This window comes from Zonotrichia leucophrys, chromosome 5 (assembly GCF_028769735.1).
Source record: "Zonotrichia leucophrys gambelii isolate GWCS_2022_RI chromosome 5, RI_Zleu_2.0, whole genome shotgun sequence".
Classification (NCBI taxonomy): Eukaryota; Metazoa; Chordata; class Aves; order Passeriformes; family Passerellidae; genus Zonotrichia; species Zonotrichia leucophrys.
The window spans coordinates 20007968-20030915 of record NC_088175.1 but is presented as its reverse complement, the minus strand read 5'-3'; the positions used below and the strand labels follow the sequence as shown (position 1 = coordinate 20030915).

The window sequence follows — 22948 nt, the reverse complement described above, 5'->3', positions numbered from 1 at the left end:
TTCTTACTTCATTTCCATCCTGCTCATTAGCTGGGGATAGATGAAAGTAGTTCATAAAAGGAGCAAGAAAGAGTCATGAGGATGAGAGAAATAGAGAGAGAGTGAGATAGAGAGGGAAAGAAAGTGAATGAGGTGGAAAGAGCAGACAAGGAAGGCAGGGAGCAGAGGAAGGAGGGAAAGAGATCTTCATATGATGGAAGAGAATGGACAGAAACAATTATGGAAAATTTGCAGAACTACAGGAGTCTGTCATTAAAAGATACTCCAGCATACGTGGATCCAACCTTGACTGAGACTTCCACAGGTACAACTTGTTCTAGGACTAGTAAACAGCAGACAATAGTCAAATTTATCATTTACTTAGACTATGATGTAATGCCCATATATCAAAACCAAATTATCCTTCCAAAACACTTCAGATTTAGGAAGAATAGTTTTCTGATCAGCAGAACCACTGAAAAGTTGTTTATCGTAAGTGTGTTTTGAGATTGAGTTTCTGCATTGATTTGCTGGCACCTAATATAGTGAAATTCACATTGCAGCTTCCATCATGAGAGTCTGCATATATGCAATTTTCACTAGATAACTGCCTATCTTTCATAAAACATCAAAGAAAATAACATCCTTTTGTTTTCTTATATGTCAATTTAGCAAAAATTAGACAATAGGCTGCAATATTGTTGAGTGCATGGAACAATCAGATAGACGAAACAATCACACAAGTATTGTTTCCTCAGGAAACCCAGCATGTGACACACAAGAGCTGCCTCTCTAAAACAGTGGTTCAAGCAAGAAGAGTTAACCACAGAATCTCTCAATAGACAACTCAGTCACTAATTGCAATCTTATCAATTCAATTATAGTCCACACTTGGACAAAAATATCAAACAGTAATGAAGTTATTAACATATAAAAACATACAAACAAACAGAAAAAGAACAGATCTACAGCAAGGACTTTCAACAAGCACACAGCAAATAGAAAAATGAAGAGAACACAAGTCAAGCTGAACATTGTGGAACAAGCTGAACAACGTCCATGAAAGCTAATACCATTAGCAGAAGGGCACTTTTATGGCAGAGGAAGTAAAGATGTCTTTCCATATCTCTGAAAATGCAGAGTTTGATTTCTAACAGAGAACAAGACACAATATGTAGGTATAAGCTTTCATAGAAATATAGATAACTGTTGCAACTTGTTGCTTGTTACAACTAGGGTTGTAACAGGAATGGTAGCATATAACAGCTATGGAACAAGGAGTATGAAAATGACTATGGGCATCTTTACTCCTCATGTACAAAATCTGGTAAGAGATCATTCTTTCAGATCATCCTCATAGAGAAGCATTCTCTCTTTCACACAAAGGAGCCCATTCAATTTTGGTTAACTGCATCACTTTTCAGTTATACAAATGCAAAGTGATGTTACATGGCCAAATAAGTAACATTTTGCATAATAAAACCTCTCAGTTTCACAACATAAAGAGTTTCACAATATAAAGAGATATTAAGACGGATGCATATAAAAGAATCCCAAGATACTTCAATATGATACACTGGTTTGAAGGAGCACTGTGAAAATCTTCCAAAGCAAAAACAATTCATGAAATTAATTATTTAACTACCAGTAATAGAAGGACATTTGTAAGAGATCTAGCATACATTATGATGTAAGAGTTTCTCCTTGGTACTCATATAGATTTTCTCATGAAGGGTTAAAATACATTTAGGACCATGGATAACTAAGTCAGACAAAGGTTTTCCACTTACGTTATTTCACATATTAGTTTTCAATAGCAATCAAAAGTAATTGAAATAAGGGAATAATCTTAAATAGAATATAGATTCTTGGCAGAAGCTGGAAGATGCATTCTTCAGGATGGGTGAAAAATTTCTGAAATAAATACTTTTTTTTTTTTTTAAATCTACTTTACCAGTAATAGTTGCAGCTTCAGCAGACAATGGTTGCTGATTGAGACTACTTGTTTCTGAATCTATGTGGAGTGTAGTTAGACTGGCCACTTCTTGTTCCTCAGCACTTTGTTGCTGCCCTGAAATTGCATCAAGCTCAGTAGAAGCTGGCGTCCCTGCCTCAGTGCCAAAGCTGAAATCTGTAGGAGAAAAGCATTGCATTAACTTACAGCATAAAAATATCACTAATATTAAAAAAACCCAGAGGCCCAGGACTGCCAAACTAAACAGAAACCTTGAATGTGCATCTTCTATGCTACTAGCACTCTGTTGCAAAATTTAAATAAAATACAACAGCAGAAAGTATTGACTATTATGAATATACTCCTTCCTGTCATAAATCCATGACTTGATGTCTGCAGAAGACATTCTTGTTGAAAATCTGTATTCTGCTTAGTTGTTGTAAGTGCATCTACATCTGAGTAACACAAAAATAATGCAATCATACATTAAGGAATTTATTTGTAAAATTTACAAACTGAAAGAAATATTCAAGTTTGTTGTGAAAGCACTAACTTCAAATTAAAAATTTTACAGCAAATGACACTAACAAATGTTATCCTCAATATTAATGAAAAAACTGTCAGGCCAAAATGTAGGTTCAAATGCCATGACTATTTGCATAATGGAGAAATACTTAAAAATTGTAATTTCTTCCAAAAATTCTACTATGTAAATATTATTTTTATCTTATATAACACATAATGTCATAATTCCTAGCAGCCATAATGACCCCTTCCGTTAAACAAGAGTGGGAATAGATAAATAAAATTAATGAAAAGCATTATGTTATTAAACAAAGCACACTAATTTTAACAAAGCACACTAATTGTACCATGATATTACACTTAATATCTTGATTAATCTACAGCTACACAAAGACCACTGTAAAAATATCTTAAGCCTTTCTTCAACTTTTATGTAATCACTTCCAAAAGAATTAAAACAATTTCCAAGATAAATAAGCTTTAATTTTTATATTTTGTGCAAAACAGATAGATACGCTCCACAGAGATGACAATATTTCTTTCTAACTTCTGTTCAATTATGTTCTCCTCTTTGCATAGTAGTACTCCAGTGCTCTTTTGTTTTGGTATACTAAAAAAACAATAGCCTCTTGTAAGAACCTTCCTTGTTTCATTAACTTGCTAATGATTTCAATGGAAAATCAAAATAATCTCTCTTGACAGAAAATTGCTGGCATACAACTTTATCTGGGGAAAAAAAAATAAAACAACAGATGAAACAAAGGAAATTTGCACTACATTAACCAAAAGTGCTATGACTTTTGGAAAAAGGTACTTGCTTTCAAATTTGCGGCTCTCATACTGGAAGGCGCTGAAGGAGTCAGAGTGGCTGTCGGAGCTGATGAGGTCGCTGCTGCCCGCGCTGGCAGGCGACGTCCACTCGGAAGGCACGCCTGGGTCATCCACGGGACGCATTTGGTTCTGCTTGTTCAATATATCAGGAAGGTCCTTAGGAACTTCCAGGCTGCCAGGGCTGCTTCCTCTTCTTGTCACGTTCTAAACATTGAAGACACATAAATTATCTTGCAATCTTGGACGGCTTATTTACATAACATGGAAAAAGCAATCCCATGTTTGGTGAAATCAGAATGTAACAAACAGTTCTTAAGTACCTGAACCAGAAATTGACATCATTCTAAATACCAAGACTTTCCAAACCCCCAAATGAGAACCCATGCAGTCACAGAATTTCATAAATACAAATTTTATTTGCCCAGTGGATTTTTGGGCACATGTTGTAAAAGTCTAGGACTCAGAGTAGCATGGGCTACATGGTAGGTAAGACATGAGAGAGATAAATAGTTAAAAAGTATATTACATCTAAATAACTTAAGAAAACTTGTTAACCTTGGTTTCAGACCCAATGGCCTATAGGCCATCATACTATAATCAAAAACTTAATTTATAGAAGGAGCAAATTAATTGACTAATTAATGCATTGATCTTCTTAGGATTAAAACACTACTTCAGTACTGGTTTGGGACACAAAGAACCACACATAACAAGTAAGGCATGCACATTTGCTCATTTTGAAGTACGGTGGTGGTCTATTTGAAGTCTTTCTTTAAGGCATTTTTTTCCACAGAGGGCACTGTTTGCATGAGAGGGAAGAGATATCAAAGCAGAAATGCCATTTTATGAAACACCTTGAAATGTGTAGGCATTATGAGACTAAAGATGCCTCCCTTTTATATCAGGCCCAGTCAGTTCTGCGTTCTTTTACTACTCTACTACTAATTTCAGACTAATGGGCTTTTCATGATATGGTTTTAGTATTCGATAGATAAAGCAATCTAAAACTAACCTCAGTAAGTTGGTACTGTTTTAAGGAGGCATGTCTGTTGTGTGCTAATTGAAAAAAATGAGCAGTAGTTGTGGTAGTCTCAGTATTTACTCAAACTTTCTCTCAGCTCTTTTCTGCTACCTGAGGAAAGTATCAATTCTCCAAAAAAAGAGTAATCCCTACCTTTCTCTCTTCTGGAACCAGCTGTGATGATTTCCGGTTTATTAATTTTCAGACTAAGTTACCTTTTTTGTAGACTACAAGTTAGCATTTTGTTGTGTAACTCAAGCCTTACTAACAAGAATACTTTGTGCCAACAATCAAGTTTCATAAACATGTTCATTACAAAAGAGAAAAAAAGGATACATATGGACAAACTCTGTAGATTCTTTCTTGCCATTTATAAAATATGATGATAAATAAACAATTTTTAATAACTTTGAAGATTCTTCTTCTGTCCCTTATTATCACCAACTTCTCTAATGACAATTTTTATAGGAGTATGTCTTACAGAAGCATGTCTTCAAATCACCTTGAAAACTATAAAGCAAAAGGAACTAAATAATTTTGAAACACTACCTTTAAATTGTTATGCATTCTGTTCTTAATTTGCAACTTTTTTTTAGTATTTTCCCTTTTGTTACTACTTAATAATCACTTATCTCTTCAAATCAGTTGTAAGCATTCAACAGTAACCAGAAATTCTTAATTTTAAATTGATTTAAACTTCATATTATGAATGCCATTCCAAACAACATGATGCTTTTGGAAAAGTGTAAGAAGAAGGCAAATGGAAAGTGGATTTTATTAGAAGAGCACTACTGATGAGAAATTATTCAATACTTGGAAGTGAAATTTAAAAAAAGGAAAAAAATATATATTCGCATATTTTTGTAGTCTGTTGCGCTGACTATACCTGTAGAGAACAGTACTGAACTACAGCATGCTACTTACTTACATACCATGCTGCAGGAATGCAAATGTACATTTAAACTAGTATTCTGAAAGTGTCCATGTACAGGCAGGCATCTTTGCAGGTGCAATTAAAGCTGTTTAATACAATGAGACTATTCATCTGACAGTAACTTTGCATTGCTTCCATGATGAAGATTTAATAGATATGAAAACACAAATTCTATAAAATGGCAAGAATCTATGCCAAAGGCAAGGAATAATTAAGCAATATTCTTAATTCTGATTCACAAGAGCCACAGAAATAGATTTCAGTGAACTGATTTATCATGTCATTGACAAGTTTACACATACATGGAGACTTAAGTATTGAAGTGCAGCAAGTTTAAAGGCTTACCAGTGCATTACCACTGCGGAGTCTCTCAGCTATAAATTCATCCATGAGGTCAGGAACATTTGTATTGCTACTGCCAATATCACTATCAATAGGGTGCAGCTTTTGACTCATGTCCTCTCTATTAGCTAAAAGCAAATGAACAAGCATTTATACTAAACAGCACACCAAGACATTTTCAAAACAAAATGTAACAAATGAAAAAACCTGCTGGTTAACAGAAATTTAAAAATCAAAATTGCCAAACATGCATTTTAAGAATGTTCCTCTTTTAAAGCAGATTCTACTCTCAGAATTAGTACGGCTTCTTCTTCCCACTAAGCAGGGGTTAGTTGATTTCCAATTCCACCTTTAAGAGCAGGAAGCTTATAGGTAAGCACTACTCGAAGTTGTTAATGCATGTTTTAAGGACAAAGCATATGTTCTTCCTCCATATCACAAGTAAGTAACAAATTCTAAAAAAATTATGTGATTTCTTCAGGCTCCTTCTTCATTGCATTCCTAATGAAAAGCAATGTAGTGGAAAAAAGTAAACTAGGTTGTAACACATACAAATGACAAATGGCAATGTGGCACTGTATACAGTTAGTATGAATAGTGCAAACAAAATGTTACACAATATAATTACATGCTGGTGCATGGAATGAAACTTCTGACTCTAGATGATCAATGGTTATGAGCAATTAACGAAGTTCACTCCTTTATCAGTGTTATATTTTTTGATATAACTATACTGTTCATATTTAGCTGTGGCTGTTACACCTGACTTTATGATATTAGCCTTTAAAATCTTCAAGTTATGCCAGTTCATGTTCTCTTTATACAAATTTTTCCCTCAGTGTCACCTTTCATGAGACCACAGTGCAGTTTATTCTAACAATAAGTTTCTGTTAAATGTTGGATTTTAAATAACAGGTACTTCTAACATTGATGCTTCCTAAATATGTCTTGTTCAGAAGTCTAATTTCTGAAGAGCAGCAAATCATTTTTGTGAGACACGTGACAGTACCGCTCTCAGGTGCTGTGCTTACAGAGACTGCCCTCAGGTGGCATTAACATCTTGATGCAGGATGCATTGCAGAATCCTCTGTTAATCATGCCAGCATAACAATGGGGAAAAAAGGAAACCTGCATTACTGCTGAAAGTTAATTTATTGATAATTTACGGTTATGTGAACTAAGACAATGTATATTAGAGTCACAGCCTTCTTTTTTGATCAGTCCACAGAGGTCTCGTAGTTAGCAGGCGAAAGACCATCACGAGACCTTCACAAACATCCAAGATTCCAAGAAAAAAAGAAAGCAATGCAAGATGTTGCCAAGATTTAATTGCAGCCATTTGGATGAATGAATATAGGAAGGCCTATGACATGTTTTGAAACAGACTCAAACAAAACCTTATGATTAGATTCAGAGAACTGTTGTAATGAAACCATTCCAGTAACAGCAGATTGCTATTTTGGACTATTTTTTAAAAACTATCTAAAATGACTTCCAAATGTAAATTTGAGGGGCTCTTTTTTGGCTTTGTTTTGGAGGAGGAAAAGGAGGAAGAGGATGAGGAGGAAGAAGAAAACACACTAAATGAACCAGAAATTAGTTCAACCTAGTTGGTTGGGAGCCAGGTCCTTCTGGCAAAAAAAGTACAGTCAGAGTGGAATAACACATTCTGATAAAATATGCATTGCCAATCCTTCAGTAGGCTTAATTTGAAGGCTCTGCAATGTAGATAAAAATTCAGAAGTCTCAAGGCTTAATCCTTTATTAGGTCATTTACTGTCTCTTCCTCTTCCCTAATCTGATGATCTTCAGCAGAAAAGAGGTTCAACTAAATATTTTGAAAAGAAAAATTAGTAATTTAAAGTATGTAAATGTAACTTATGCTGGGAGAAAAATCAGCTGGCTATAGGCGCATGCATAACCAAACAGGGAAAGCAGTGATCATCCCAAAGCCTTTTGATTGCTTATCAGAGCTTGCTTCAGTTGCATTAAGCCAAACTGGTACTGCCTTTCTCCTTTTGCGCTCTGCACACTGTTAGTGCTCACCTGCAGCTTTCCTTCCAAAATAGCCCATTACATGACTGTACAGATCCCTCAGTGGAGCCTCTGCTGGCATTCTGTTCTGCCTCTGTGGGGAAACATTTGCCTTCGGCTTCGAAAGAGCATGTACAACAGTTTTATAAACACCACCCAGGGAGCCCTGCTGTTGTGCCGACTCCTGACCTGGTGCTCTAAAGGCACTACGACCTTGGAACTGACTAACAGCAAGACCTTCTTTCTGCAACACAGCTGCTTGAGTTTCTGCAGATTCCTTAACTTGCTTGCTGCCAGCTGAAGCAGTATTGACTGCATCTAGATGCCTATATATTCCAGGTCTAACCAGCTCTGTTGCAGTTGATGAGCTACTGCTTGCACTGGTATTGCTATTGCTGCTACCACTACTGCTACTACTGAAGCCACCGAGTTTACGAAGTCTTGCTTTCCAAGCAGCCTCTTTGTTCTCAAGAGGATTGTAAAACTGAACCGATTCTGTAGATGGCCTAAAAGTAACATGAACGCTGTTTCTTTTTTTAGTTGTTATTTTCATGATTTTGGCCCTATGAGTTACAGTTTCAGATATACTTCTTTTAGCTGGTGCCAGTTTGCTTGTGCCTGTGATGTGAGGCAATTCTTTAGTAAGAATTTTCTTTGCATGGACAATACGTGAGTTGGTCACTTTTTCATTACACGGGGCACTTTTATGCTTTTCAGCTACCGGTGCTTCCACAACTAAATCTACATCAGTTTCAGTGGCTGCTTGCCTGTACAGATATCTCTTCCCTTCTTTGCTGCTAGGACTACTTGACCCATGATCAAACACACTTTCATATTGTTTATCAATATCTAACTGTCTGGCTTTATTGAGTGCTTGATTTCTTGTAAAAAAGTCTACTTGAGTAGGGGCAATATTACTTATAAAGCCACTTGGGTTTTGTTCTAGTAGCAGCTCTGTGTTATTGGCTCTTTCTGCAACAGTGTTGCTAGTTGTGCATTGAGCAGTCTGATCTCTATTTTCTAATCCGTCCAGTGGTAATCTATCGTTCCTACTTACTGACGTATCAACTTCATGAGCAGAAGTCTCAGATTTATCTATCTCAAAGTTACCGCAAAGTTCTTCTTTTTCTTTAATAAGATATTCTCTCAGAGAGGAAAGGAGATCATCTTCACCTTCAAGGTCAACATACTGGCTTTGTTCAAAGGCAGTGTTTGCAAATTCTACCGGCCCTATTAAATGACAAAGATGGTCATAAATACTATCCCCAACTTCCAAGGAGGACTCTCTGCTATTTGTATCAGTGATATGGCTTTCAGTGGATCTATGTATTGAAGAGGTCTCAGTGGAATTCTGTAAGCTTGGAGCATGATGGGATGAACTGTCAATGACAGGAACTGCACCTTTGGCTCGTTCAACTGCAAATGGTTCCAGGATGTCAGAGGTGCTGCTGCTTCGTGGCAGAGGCTGTTCTTCATTCAATGCACCAAAAACTTCACTTGGAGCATCCTCACTCTGAGAAAAATGTCTTACTCGAGGTGGACGTGGAAGAATTTGAGCATCATCAATGTCTGTAGGAAAAAAGTATATGTAACATGCACAAAAATTTACATATAGAGACAATATATATTTACCACTACATCCTAATGATGTGACTTTAAAAGCCAGAAAAAATCAGAACCTTGTTTTCTTAGGTACAACATAAACACATTTTCCAATACTAGAGTGTTAAAAACACACGGACATAATATCCAGTACAGAATGTAATATAAATGAGTTAGACCATCAGAACACAGTTTTAAATGTTAACATGCATGAGAACAAACAGTGAGGTCATGGAACATTTGGAAATACAGTTAAAGCTAGAGCTGTGCCAATAAGTTCAATAATTCAACCAATATTATTCCAGCTAGCTTGTTCAGGAAATGGTTATTGGAATACAAATTAGCTCAACAGCAGTACTCCCTTTGTGGAATTTACATCTTCAGAAAAATGGGCAATTCCAAAGATAACAAGGATGTTTTTTGGAAAATTTGTCTGTTGAAGTAGCAAATCATTAATTAAAATATGTATATATGTATATATGTATATGTGTATATGTGTATATATATAAATTACCGTGATTTCCAAAAGAATACTATAACACGATTATAAGTATTTTGAAAGTTTACATCTAAGGACTATAAAGCTTTTAAATTACAAGGAAGAGCTGGCCCTATACAAAAAGGATGACTATACACAACAGAAAATTTAAAGATATACCCTTTTCCCCCAGAAGAATGTTTTGTCTCTCATCTTCAAAATACGAAACTAAATATCTAATGAAGGCTTACCTCCTGCTCTTCCAGTTTTACTCCAGCAATGTAACATTTATGAGTATTACAGAATTAAGTACTCTGATACCAAAAAACATCCTGCAGCTTCACAACAGCAAACATTAGAGTAAACCCACTTTTGTTTATGAAAATATCAGAATTTATTACCATTTAAATTAGTGATTCCTTGTTTCTGTTGAGACTCTTAATATGTTAGTGTCAGTAAAAATCAGTTAACTGTAATGAAACCTGCAGTTCCAACATGGATCACCTAGGAATTGCACAGAAGTATCTTCAGCTCATTTCATATCATCCACAAAAATAAAGAACCTTCATGCATCTCTTCAGATTTCCTACTATGTTATAGGAATACTATATACTATCAAATTATCACTGTAGGCAAGAGTAAATATCCTCTACAGACAAGTAAACTAACTGCTATCCCTTCCAGTCCTTTTATGAGATAAGCACTTAAAGAGCAAGGTAAAACCAGTTTACTCAATTTTCTGTTGGTTTCTTTTTGATGGAATCCTCTATTCCCTAGATTAATTTTTTATTACCTAGTACTTAAAAAGTTGTAGAGATGCTTTCAAATTCAGGGATAACAGTAAATAGCTTAAATGAATACCAGCAAGAGTTATTTGCCACAACAAACAGACTTACCTTGTTGTTCTATCTAGATGATTTAACTTCAGGACTGCAATGGTGAATTTACTCAATAACAGAAAAAATTTAGGCCCCCTTCCCTCCCCTAACTTTGATGTGTTACAGTTAAAATAAAGTAACTATGTATGTAATTACATTTAAAAATATTTCTATTATTACTAAATATTATATAAAATATCACTATTTAATATTATTAATTAATTTATCTCTATATATTTCAGTAATATTGAATATTGATAATCTGAAGTCCCCTTAAAACCTGTTTTGAACTGCTTACACTTTTCTGAGAATATTAGAGATGGAGTTGCATTTTCTTATATTCCCCTTCATAACAAAGCATATAAACCAGATGAATGAGATATGTCTACACTTAACTAAACATGTGTTCCAAGAAGATGAAAAGTGCTATTTCCATGCTCAATTTTTCAAAGAAGTCAAAATTTGAGAGTAACAGTTTGACCTCATACAAAGTTTACTGAACTGTAAAGAAGCTATTAGACAGGAAATTGAGACATCTATATCGGAAAAAGAGAACAGACACCTAAGCTATCTCAGAAAACAAACATTAACTGAAAAATCATCAAATACAGCAGAATCTATTGTTCCTTCTCTCTTCAGCTTTGATAAGCAACGAATTTCCCATCATTGTTCTTGTTCAACTTATTACTAACTACATGAATTAACACTCTCTGAAATGAATCATATCTCTCTCTCATTGGAACTGTTATTTCAAACTCCCTACTGACTTAGGTAGAGATTAACACAAGTTATGCTAATGTAGTCTAAAGGTATTTCTTACAGCTGTAAAGAAGGGACCACAGGATTTAGTCAAAAGTATGCACAATGATATATATGAGATTAATACATGCAACTGTGATACAGTGATCTCATCTTGAGCCCTCAGTATGCATTTTTCAAATCTACTATAAACTCAACCTTATCTAAAGCAGCAGCCTAGTAATTCCATGCTGTGCATGCAGGCAGTGATCATGACCTTCTAGGATGTTAAAAAAAATCGGACAGAGAACTCACAATGCACACAAAGCAGCTCCACACATTGAAATAAATTCAGCTAGATTCATTTCAATGTTGATCCAAAATTAATTTTAGGTGCTCACATATTCATGACAAGCACATACAAGTACACATCTTCAAACAAATATGTGCTTGCACCAATACAGATTTCTTTTTTGTAGAACGGGAAGAAATGAAGGAAACGAAAAATGTTATTGTGATACCAGCACTGAAAACACAGACAATATTTAAAAACCCACATGAACTGCTCCTTCACAACCAGAGCTCACCCTTGCACACAGGTGTACAGTCAGACTGGAACATCTGAAACTCCCAAGGAATTTGTGTGCCAGCAGGCTGACCCTGTGTATCTGACCCTGAGCACCCTTAGGAGAAACACTGCCCTGATTCCTCATATGGTGCAGTAAGGAAAAGATTGTAATTGGTACTTCTGGCCAATCTCACACAATCACTACTGTCCTAAGTCAACCTTGCCTCTCCTTGTGCTGCTAGAAGGCAGAAAGAGAAGGCAGCTTTTCAGCATCAAGTGTGAGACAGATATGCTAAAATACAAACTCACGGAGAGCTACATTCTGACAAGACAGCATGAGTGCTAATAGAAGATCCCTGTATAACATTGGGGCAGGTTTGTATTTCATCATGCAAAGACTGTTTGGGAAGTGGATGAAAAACCCCATGTTTTGCTTCTTAGCTTTCAATAATTGGGGTTTTTTTAAGAGAACACAGGCATTCTGTGAGTTTCTGGGATTAAAGAATAATTACAGCCATACTGACATTACAATTATGATTTCTTTCCATTTCATCTTAATGATTACTTAAAGATTTGGGAGTAAGGTTGTAAAGGCATAATATGCATCTCCCTTTCACATTAATACTCGACTCTTTTAGTCCCAGTAGATAAGGAAAAATCTCCCACCCACAACTAATTAGTTTGCCCACTGCTTTTAGGAATCTTGTCTACATCTCACTGACACTTTTTTTCAGGTCTTGTACCTGAAAATCCCCAAGGGTTACAAAATGAATGGTCATTTCCCTAGTTATCTTGTAAATGTGTAAGACTGAATTTCTTATGATTCTGACAGGCTAAAGGAAAGGTCTTTTAGAAATACTGCAGATCTGCAACAGATATACTATACAAAATCACTTTATTAACTTAACACCTTGGAGCACAAATCACTTCCACTTTCCAGATACTACTTGAAAAGTTGCAAATATTCTGCACATGGAAATACAGCATAACCGAAACTACATGAAGGAATTACAATCTTAGGAAAATCATCCTCTATGATGCTAGATGACTGGATGTCAATGTTGAACTTCTGCAATATATTTTATTAATCTACTGATTGACCTTCAAATTATGCTCACAAATTGTAATCAGGTTTTCTGCCGTACCCTTGAAAATTAATATACAGTACATAAGGTAAAAGCTTGGTCATAAACGCTTTCTGTTAGACTACCTGCCCAGATTCACCAGTGTTTAGTGGGTCCACCTTTCAATGATGAGTTTCACAGCTAAAAAGAAGCTGAAAACTACTTTCAAAGCCTTTATATTAGGCAGCCTATTATTCTGGAATAATCTGAAATGTCGTCTCCTTCAAGTTGCGTTGGATTGTAAAGTAATTTTGGATAACGGGGATATTCATATAATCCTGTAATAAGATGAACAGCTGTCACAACTAGCTAAACATCATTCATTACCTAGAACACACAATAGAAACAATTAGATTCCTTCCCAAATTACATGTTGTACGTCTGGAAACAGAAGGCTTTCAGAAAATAATATATTTAATGTAAGAAGAAAAGGCAAGAAAATGATAAAGCTTCGTGTTTAAATAAAAAGGGAAGAAGAAAGAGAGCACAATTAAAAATGCAGAAAATTAAAAGAGCAAAGTGCACTCTGATCCAGTGGACAGTGTTTCACTTCCTCTGCTATTTCCCCATCAACACCCTAATAGCTTGCTTTTTCTCACTAGAGCTTTTTAGTTTTCTGGCAATGGTCAAGATTCTTGGGCACATCATGAAGCTGCTGCAACACTCATTTGTTTGAGAAGACATCAAAATCAGGAAGGGCTTAGGACTTTTTGTATGTTAGAAGTGCAATGGCCTGTAACATCACTTTACCTTTATAATTACATTGGTCATGCAGTTTTTGGATTGGATGATTATCAACATAAAGAATAATAGCAAGAGAGCCAGTAGGTCTGGGACAGATTAGAAGTAATTTCCAAGCCAGGACTTTTCAGGAACATGGATGATAAAACTGACTACAAAAGCACTTCTGCTTGGTTCAAGAAAGGGTAATTAAGTAGCAGTGATTATGTGATGAAATAATATTTCCCTGTGAAAGCTCATAACCCTTCTGTGGGTGTTCTTAAGGTCTTCATTAAGCACTGACTATTTCCAACAACACTATGGCCAGGTAGGACACATTCTCTAATAGGTTCTTTATATATCATCCCTATAAAATCTCTATCTTCTAAGTTATAATCACATGTATCTCAGAAGAGATACTCTTTACACTCATACTTTTATTATTTATTACATATAATTTGTATTTTTTAAAATTTTGTTTCAAGAATTGTCAAGAATTGTATTCAAATGCTTTGTAATTATTCATTGTGAAAGTTTGGTCTCTCTAGAGTGGATTATTCGAACTTTCTTGATTTTTCAATAAGGTTTTCAGGCTGAATACTAAGGCATCAAGTTTCTGTTTCACAATAAGAATTTTGTGACACGTGACACATGACAAAACACAATTATGAAGATACAGTTCTTGGTACTTCTTGGGTAACAAAGACAGGCGGGAGAGACAGAAAAGAAAAAAAAAATCTTTCATAAAATATTATTGTCATGAAGTCCTTATATTTGTATGCCATTTTGACTATATACAGTCCTCCCACTGTGCCTTCATTTTTTTTCCCACTCATTGATACAAAGGCATAGTCAGCCTTAACACATCACAAATTTATACCTATGCAATATCTAGAAAAAATTACTTTATCTGAAAACACGTATTTTAGAAGTCTGTGCTAATTCTAGTTGTTGAATCTATTTGTTCAAAGAAAAGTATCCAAAGTAAGCTACTGTCCAACTTGTAGCCAACCAGCCTGCTGGACCAAACAATGTTGAGGAAACAACAATCCTAAAAAATTGATCATTTGGAAAATAACACCAAAACATCACACCTGAGAATTCCACACTACAGATTTTTTTTCATGTTTTTATATAGTAATGAAAAACAGGAATACTCTAAAGGATATTATATGATACCTTATTCTTTTTTCATGGGAGCTAAAGTCTATCATCATGGTTGTTCACACAACATCTACGACACTGAATTAAAAAAATTTACACAGAAAGATGTAAATGGCAAATTAAAGTAAAATTTCTTCCTTTCCCTCTCTCACTCATCCAAAATAAAAATTTTAGATTGGTTGTACTCTCTGGTAGATAGATATGGTATTACTGCTTACCAATAAATTGGAAAAGCGGAAAGATTTCTCAAATTTTCTCTTTTATGATAATAAACATTGGCACAGCACTAACTTCTAACAGTTCCAGAATGAATTGTAAAATAGCATGGTATCTTACAAAACTCAAAATATTAATTCTTAATCTCTTCCCCTCTCCCACCATCCCCAAAGTATTTTTACTTTGAAAAATTTAATGGTTTAGCAGAATTTGAAAGCAGAAGGTTTAAAAAAGTGATAAAGGGGGTGCAGAAATTAGCAGAGGTGGCACTACCTGAAAGCTCATCAGAAAGGGGAGTGAGAACAATATCAGGCAAGAAGGGTTTGGAAGTATGGATCAGAACAGGAGCACTTTTAGCACTGCGTATATAGGCCGATGGCAGAGCACATTCACCAATGGATCGGCTTCTCATGGCTTTAAAAAGGAAAAGAAAGAAGTGGGGAAGGAAAAAAGAAGAGTGACTATAATGAAAGGCTTGTGTCACAGAAAAAGCAGCAACAGAGAAAACAAAGATAAAAAGGAAGAAAGTTCAAAAATTAAAACATTTCAGCACGGCAGGTATTGGCAGAGCTGTAAGAAAGAAAAAAAATCAGTGGACACATAAGACATTCTGAGTTTTCAACTTTTATGTAAAGCAGCAACAATGCCTTTATTATGACGATTACAGAGATTTTGCATTTGAAATCAAGAAGCTAATTAACACATTTTCCCACTGCATCAGGGGTTGAAAAATCAAAGTTAAAGTTACTCCACAAGCACTCTGAATTTGATTTTTTTAGCAGGAAAAGTAACTTGTACTACATTTGTATTTTTCTAGTTTCCTTTGATTTTATCCTGAAAATGTATCACACATATGTATCACACATGTGCCCATACTCTTGAATTCATGTTCCCCAAAAGAAATTCAAAATCATAAGGAGAAAATTATCAGTTCTGTGTGGAGAAATTTGCAATAAAGCTTGTTATAGTTCCACATTAAAAATGAAATTACTGAAGTGAAATGTTTTAACTATGAAAAGCATTAATTTTTTTATCCATGGGGTCTGGCTTTTAATTGATACTGGATAAATCTTGCCAAACTGACATTTATTCACATTTTCATATCTCACATCCTGCCAACAGAATAAAAGGTGTACATAAGAATTGTGGTATTACAATCAAGGTTATATCTGCAGCTTTTCTAATAGATTTAAATGAATCTTTCACATTTGCTTTTCTCTGTCAGAGTAAGACACAGCAAGAACTAATACAGCATTCAACCTCAAAGTACTCCGGAAGTTCTTAAAAAAGTAATATTCTATGTTTCAAGTAGCTTCGTTTCATACTGTTGTAAATTTCCTAACTTGTTTTAAAATCATTGCTAATAAAATTCTTTAAGGAAAATTCAGAGTATCTAGCATAAATATTGTCACTGCAATACTTAGTCTGAATTTTTTTCTCTATATTTTCAAAACAACACGGAATATAGACTTCGGATCTTAGTGCTCCTGATCTGCATGGGAATCAAATGTACGTGAATGGAGTGCAGTGAAAGTTGAGCACATCACACTTCAAAACCAGGTTAAAGAATTGTTGCCAATAACAACATGCAGATAACCTGGGTAGGTCACATTGAGCAGAAAATATATTTGACAAATGCAGCACAACTTAAGTGGAGTCTTAAATTCAGTTTGAAAAACAATTCAGAAAGACAATCCTTTTAAGACTGAAGCAATGTTCTTTGTATGTAGTAAACTTTGTATGACAGAAATTTTTTTTAAAAAGGCAATTATGTGTAAGGCTTTAGTATCAGTTTGATTAAGAGATACAGTAATAAAATTCAGGATATAGTTATAGTTAGATGCATTACATTCACCACTGTGAATCTTACATGAATGTAGGCAAGAGAAAAAATAAAAATCCCATAGTAAATATTAAGGATCTTTTCCAGGCTAAATTATTCTAAATAAATAAAGGTTTTGATATTGGATACTGCGTTGATTCCAAATCTTGACATAAAGTATTCCTTTTAATTTGACTGGATTTTTCCCACCATATTGCATTCAATTAGATAGTTAGGTGGAGGCAGACAGTATCAGAACATGTAGATATTTGATAGTTTATAACCTTCCACTATTGTCTATACAAAAGCAGAACAATAGGTGAGTAAATTCTTTCTGACACAATATTTTTATAGGACCAGAACCTGCTGCCTAAACCAAAACTCTTTTATCTAACCTTACAGATTTTTCAACCCATATGCATACTATGCTTAAAGGCCCTTTCCAAAAATTATTTAAAATAAGCTCAAGCTAAAAATGTACACACTGCATATCAAAACAGCTTTGATTTTTTACTTGAGTAACACTCACACACACATATTTTGTGCAGCAATAAATGTGTGCTAGCATGATGATGGCTGAAAAAATAGAGGTGCAAAGATGTACACAAATATGTGTACAACATAAAACAGATGAAAAAGAAACTCCAGCTTTTTCTTACCATAAAATATTCAACATGCACATCCCCCCTATTCCAATATTAAGAGTATATTACTCACAATCAAAGGGAATGTAATACAAATCACATATCATGCAACATATTTAAGGTCTGACTTAATTCCAGACTAAGCCTGCAAACCTAATGATAAACTAAAGATCTGACCAGCAAAGTGTTCTAGATTTTCCTCATTGTGATCATTATTTTATTATAGGACCCTGAATTTATGGCATAAATTAAGAAGCAGCTGAACAGCTCTCTTTGCAGACCAGAGAGGCAGTAGCAGACAACTATTTTCAGGCAGTTAAGATATATGTAACATTTAGTAACATTTTCCTCATTAACTCCTAAAAAACCTGAGGAGTTTGGGATTCTGGTTCCGGGAACTCTTTTTGGATTTATCGTCTTTTAAAATCATGCCAGCAATGCTGGGATGCTTGTCCACAGTTGGTATTCTGCAACATGAATAGAGTTGAAATTTTAACTGGTTGCAGTAATGCAAACTTGGCTTATTAATATCAAATATGTAAGATAATTGGAGGAAAGGAACAAAACCATGGAAGCTAAAGTGCAGTGAAACTAAAATCAGATTACTTTGCTGCTAACCAGGTCAATATATAGCTTGATTAGGATAAATTCCAGTCATTTCAAAGCTAACATCATATAAATAGCCATCTTTCAAATTGTGGCAAAACAAAAGCATTAACAAATTGATCAAACAACATAACCTTCTGACACAATATCTGAAATATTAACAATTTGTGAAGGAGAAATTTTAACATGAACTTTATCTTGTTAAGACAATTAAGATTTAAAACAAAATCACCATTACACTTAATCACAGACTACAGAAAAGCAGAAATTACATTTTAAGTATCTGTGATCCATGAGGAAAACTAGGTGCTGTCAGCATGAGATAGAGGAAAAGCTGTGTAGCATTTGAATGTGCAAAAAAACCAGGAAATGGTGGAGTAGGGACTTCATTTTCTCTTATTTCTGTATGTCTTACAGCACAATTAATTCTCCCACATAAAAGCCTTAGGAGAGAAAAAAAATTAAAATGGAGAATTTTGAGGAACAGTCAAATAGAAACTTTGCCTAAATAACCTCTGTGACTTAAAGACTTTAACTTCAAATATTTTTGGAAAAAGAAAGAAAATGTTAATTTCTGAAAAGCTATCACAATTATGTATTCAACTGCTGATACGCATCCCAAATTTTTAAAATTGTGTCAGAATGCACCTACTTCCAAGAAGTATCAGTGAAGCAACAACACACAATGACCAAAGATACTACTGCTATAAAGAAGTAAGAGATAGTCCTTAAAAGGTTCTTCTTTAAATACAAAATTAGAATCAGCTTAACTTTCCTTCATATAAGCAACAGCACTGAGATCATCAAGATGAGACAACAGAGTAAAGAAATTTGTAATCCAGTTCCTGTTAACATAGTCTAAGAAAATTATATGAACACAAATAAGTCTTCTTTTGAGGAGTTCACCTAAAGCATTGTTCAGTATAACTCATTTATAACACAGCAGAGTATCTGCAAGTAATAAAATTCAGAAATAGGTGACTTCAGAAATGGAGAATTGCTTACATCTGTCAATCTTTCATTATTGCAATATTCAGTATGTAGCAAAAAACAGCACATTTAATAAACTATGCAGACTTATGAATATTTTCCCCACTTTCCTTTGCATGGTTTGAAAATACTCAACCCATCTTCTGCAGTGTATGAAAACACACACTTAAGAAATCTTCTCTTACCCACCTATCAGCACCATAGCTCAAACCGCTCCAGCTTTTTTCTCCTTCATATACATAGTACTATTTTCCAATCCAGCTTAAGCATGTGATCAAATTCATTAGGAATTAATACAGCAAATGCATTACTTTCATTTACAATAACTGTAATTCTAGTAAACACAATCCATTCAGCTACCCTCAAAGCACATAAAGCTGCATAATTTATGCTTTAACTAATGTGCAAATCATTCTAGATAGCACACCTCTGTCTAGACAGCACAGCTTTGTGGAAAGAAGCTATCCACATTGCTGCAGAAGTCAGCTATTAATTCCTCAGCCTTTCTGAGATGTCACTTACCAACAGTTTTCTGGCGCACGATGCTCCTCGCCTTCTCTGTTCCCGGAGAGCCGGTGGTTGTGGCGCTGCGCTGCCGCATGGGTGCCTGGCCAGGCTGGTCCCGGCTCCAGCCTCTGGAAAAGGACTTATCAACAGAAGACTTTGGGAATTCATGCCCAACTCCTGCCAAAGTAAAATTGCAAATCTATTCACTTCTATTCTGCTTTCTCCAGAAGACAGATGTGTTTGTTCAAAAAATTTTAAAGCTGGATGGAATAAATTAAGTTACCAAAGCAAGTATGAATTCAAAAGCTCAGCCAGCACTAACTCTGAGGGATACTCAAACTTTTTCAGAAATGTTGGTGCTATTAAACTACTGTAATTTTCTTTTCTGAAATAATAGGCTTACACAGGTTGTAGTCTGATACTACATGTAACTTTTCCTTTGCTGCTCCTATCAGAGAAGATACACAAATTTATACATTTCAAAACATTAATACTGGGGGCGCAGGTTTCCAAGTAATTTTGCAACATTGAGGAACATGAAATAAGGATAACATAATTTTACACGAAATGCAAAAGCAAAAAAAAAAATAGATGATAGGCTCAGAGAACTTTGAAAATTGACAGAAAATCCTATAGTAAGATTAAGATGAAACAAATTCAGATTTGACATTTATATTGAAGTAAATACAGCTCATATGAGGAGCTACCAAAAATAGCTAGATGGAAAAAAAAAAGTGAAGCAAAGAATATATGTAATGTATTTCCTTATCCAGATTGAGCTCATTAATAATCCAAACTGACACAATTACAATCATTAAAGGGGCATCTCTTTGGAAAAAGTGAGCTCTAGTCCAACATGTTCATTATTATTAACAAACAAACAGGAGCAAAGAAATTTGGCAGAATTTGTATGATATCTATTAATTCTAAAGCTGGACTTGACTCTATAACTCACATTTAGCAATGGAGGATTTCTCTGAAACTTTGTCACTGAAGGTTAACATAAACTTTTCTCATGTTGCTCAGATGATTCAAAATGCTTTTAAAAGTATATATTCAAATAACTGTAGACATTCTTGTCCTATACTAGACTGCTCTTTTTTTGCTGTTTGGGAGTTTTTTGTTTTTGGGGGGGGGGGTTGGCTCTGTTTTGGGGTTTTGTTTGCTTGTTTTCTTGGTGTTTGTTTTGTTTTGTCTAACCTGTGTTTCTTAGTAAGAAAAAGAAGAAAGCTGTGTAGTACAGGAAAACAAAAAATGCATGGTCTGGAATGACCTCTCAAGGGCAACTACAGAGAGATGTATTTCTGCCCAGTTATCACACAGCAGAAACCAAAACGAAATGCTGAATAATGACTCTGCTTAAGACAAGGCACAGAAGTATGTGAAATATTTTAAGCAAAAAAAAGCCTATAGTAACATTCTCTTTAAGAGAGGGAATCCACATAGGTTGCTTCTCACTGACAAACCCTAAGATAGTACTAGGAAGCACCTTCCCTCAGATTTGACTGCAGAGATAAAAAGTAGCCTAAAAATAACATGTTTTTACATCTTTGTTACATACCCTAAATATAATCCTGCCTCTCACTATTAGATCACAATGCACTTTTTAAAGGAGAACATTTTCATTACTCATGTTTTACAAAAGTGGAAATGAAGCAGAAGATGTGTCTTCAAACTGAGAAAACAATCCAGGTTTTGAAACTTTCAATCCAGACCTCTATCCAGGAAGACAAACATCCTGTCCCTTACCAATTCCAGAACTGTGCCATTGTAAGAAGCCACCTCCTCTCCCCATATTATCTCTTACAGAGTATTTTATGCATTTTTTAGGAATCAGTTTAAAAACAGGCACCACTCATGGATTATTAAACTATACTTTCTCTTATGTAGCCCACAAGCTCTCATTGTAACCAAGCCTGTCTTCACGAAGGGCTAGTGATTAGTCAGTACCAAACAAAGCTATGTTCACCTTACATTTCATCTTTTAACATTTTAGGACCAATATTCCAATTTTTCTTGCAATGGTTTAGTTTTCACCAGCTGAGTAGTGTTTGTTATTTTCAAGAAGTTATGACTGGGACTCAACTATTTAATTTCTTTGATAAAAAGAGAAAGACATAAACCACTATGATGTAACATTTTAGTTTAAATTCAACACACTTTTAAGAACTACATTCCATATGTGCCTATTTGCAGAAATAACATGTTGTGGCAATTCTAAAAAAGCAGATTTACATTAAAGAAACAGGGTTATTTCAAGTGATAGAGATGCCTAATTAGGTATGTAAAAAAAGTGAGATCAAAATTATCCTCTGCCCAATACCAGCTCAAATTCAAATGATGTACATACAGTTTTGTCTTACCTTTGCCTTTGTGCTTTTTCTGCTTCTGCTCACTTAATTTATCCAGTGGCAGGTCACTGAGGTCCAGGCTATACAAGTTTCTAGCTAATACTTTAGTAAGTGTCTCCATTGTCAGTGACCACTCAGTGGCCAGCTCTTCCCAGTATGTCAGTGATGACATTACAGACAGCAAGTCATCCCAAAGTTCTCGAGAAATGTACACATTTAGATTTGCTTTGATCCAAGCTACTATAAGAGTCTAAAAGAACAGAGAAAAGTTGGATTGTGAGCATAAGTTGACAACACTCAAATGTTACTATTTCAAAGAAAACTTCAAACTGCCACAGAAATTTCTGTGTAGTCCTGACATTCTTTTCCTCACCAATACACACAGATTTTTAATGAATTATCAAGTGTTAACACAGGGTTCTGACTTAGATACAGGAACAACTGGTTTGACCCATTATTTGTGTATTCTTTTTTGTTCTGCTAAAGTAACTGGAGACTCTACAGATCCTAGTCACTGAGAACACACCACAACAGCACTTTGCCACTATCAACTTTGAAAAGATTTGCTACAGCTTTCTGTAAGTAATTACAGAATTCTCTAGGAAATAAAAAAATCCATCAGTTAGGCATGGGTAACACAGAAGATTTCCTGCTGACTTGAGCTAATTTTGCTATGGCAGCAGGCTAAAAAAAGGCTAAAACTGCACACGCTGACAGTTATCTTCACCAGTTATTCCAACTCAACAATTCTTGAATTTTACAGTACCTGAAATACTCTTGTCACAGTGTCATTAAAATATAATGCTACAGAAAGTAACAAATGTAACCAGCTCTTTGACCCACACTATTCACATTATCTGGGTAACATACCAATGATACAAGACGACAAACTAGCCAACAGTGGTTGCCGTATCCAATCT

General features: G+C 35.0%; 1 protein-coding gene across 12 annotated transcripts in view; it reads right to left on the bottom strand.

Annotated features, from left to right (window-relative positions):
* The window catches only part of RALGAPA1 (Ral GTPase activating protein catalytic subunit alpha 1), a 129166-nt gene that overhangs the window by 74978 nt on the left and 31240 nt on the right, over positions 1 to 22948 (bottom strand). For 6 of the 12 annotated variants that reach the window (XM_064714703.1, XM_064714705.1, XM_064714704.1 and 3 more), the window contains exons 15-21: positions 22041 to 22278; positions 19693 to 19854; positions 15382 to 15522; positions 7633 to 9189; positions 5590 to 5714; positions 3277 to 3493; positions 1934 to 2110 (exon numbers count right to left, since the gene is read on the bottom strand). In XM_064714703.1, the coding sequence (XP_064570773.1) occupies positions 1934 to 2110; positions 3277 to 3493; positions 5590 to 5714; positions 7633 to 9189; positions 15382 to 15522; positions 19693 to 19854; positions 22041 to 22278 (2617 nt within the window). The remainder of the gene's footprint in view (positions 1 to 1933; positions 2111 to 3276; positions 3494 to 5589; positions 5715 to 7632; positions 9190 to 15381; positions 15523 to 19692; positions 19855 to 22040; positions 22279 to 22948) is intronic. The other 6 variants (XM_064714713.1, XM_064714714.1, XM_064714715.1 and 3 more) reach the window with 3 other exon arrangements.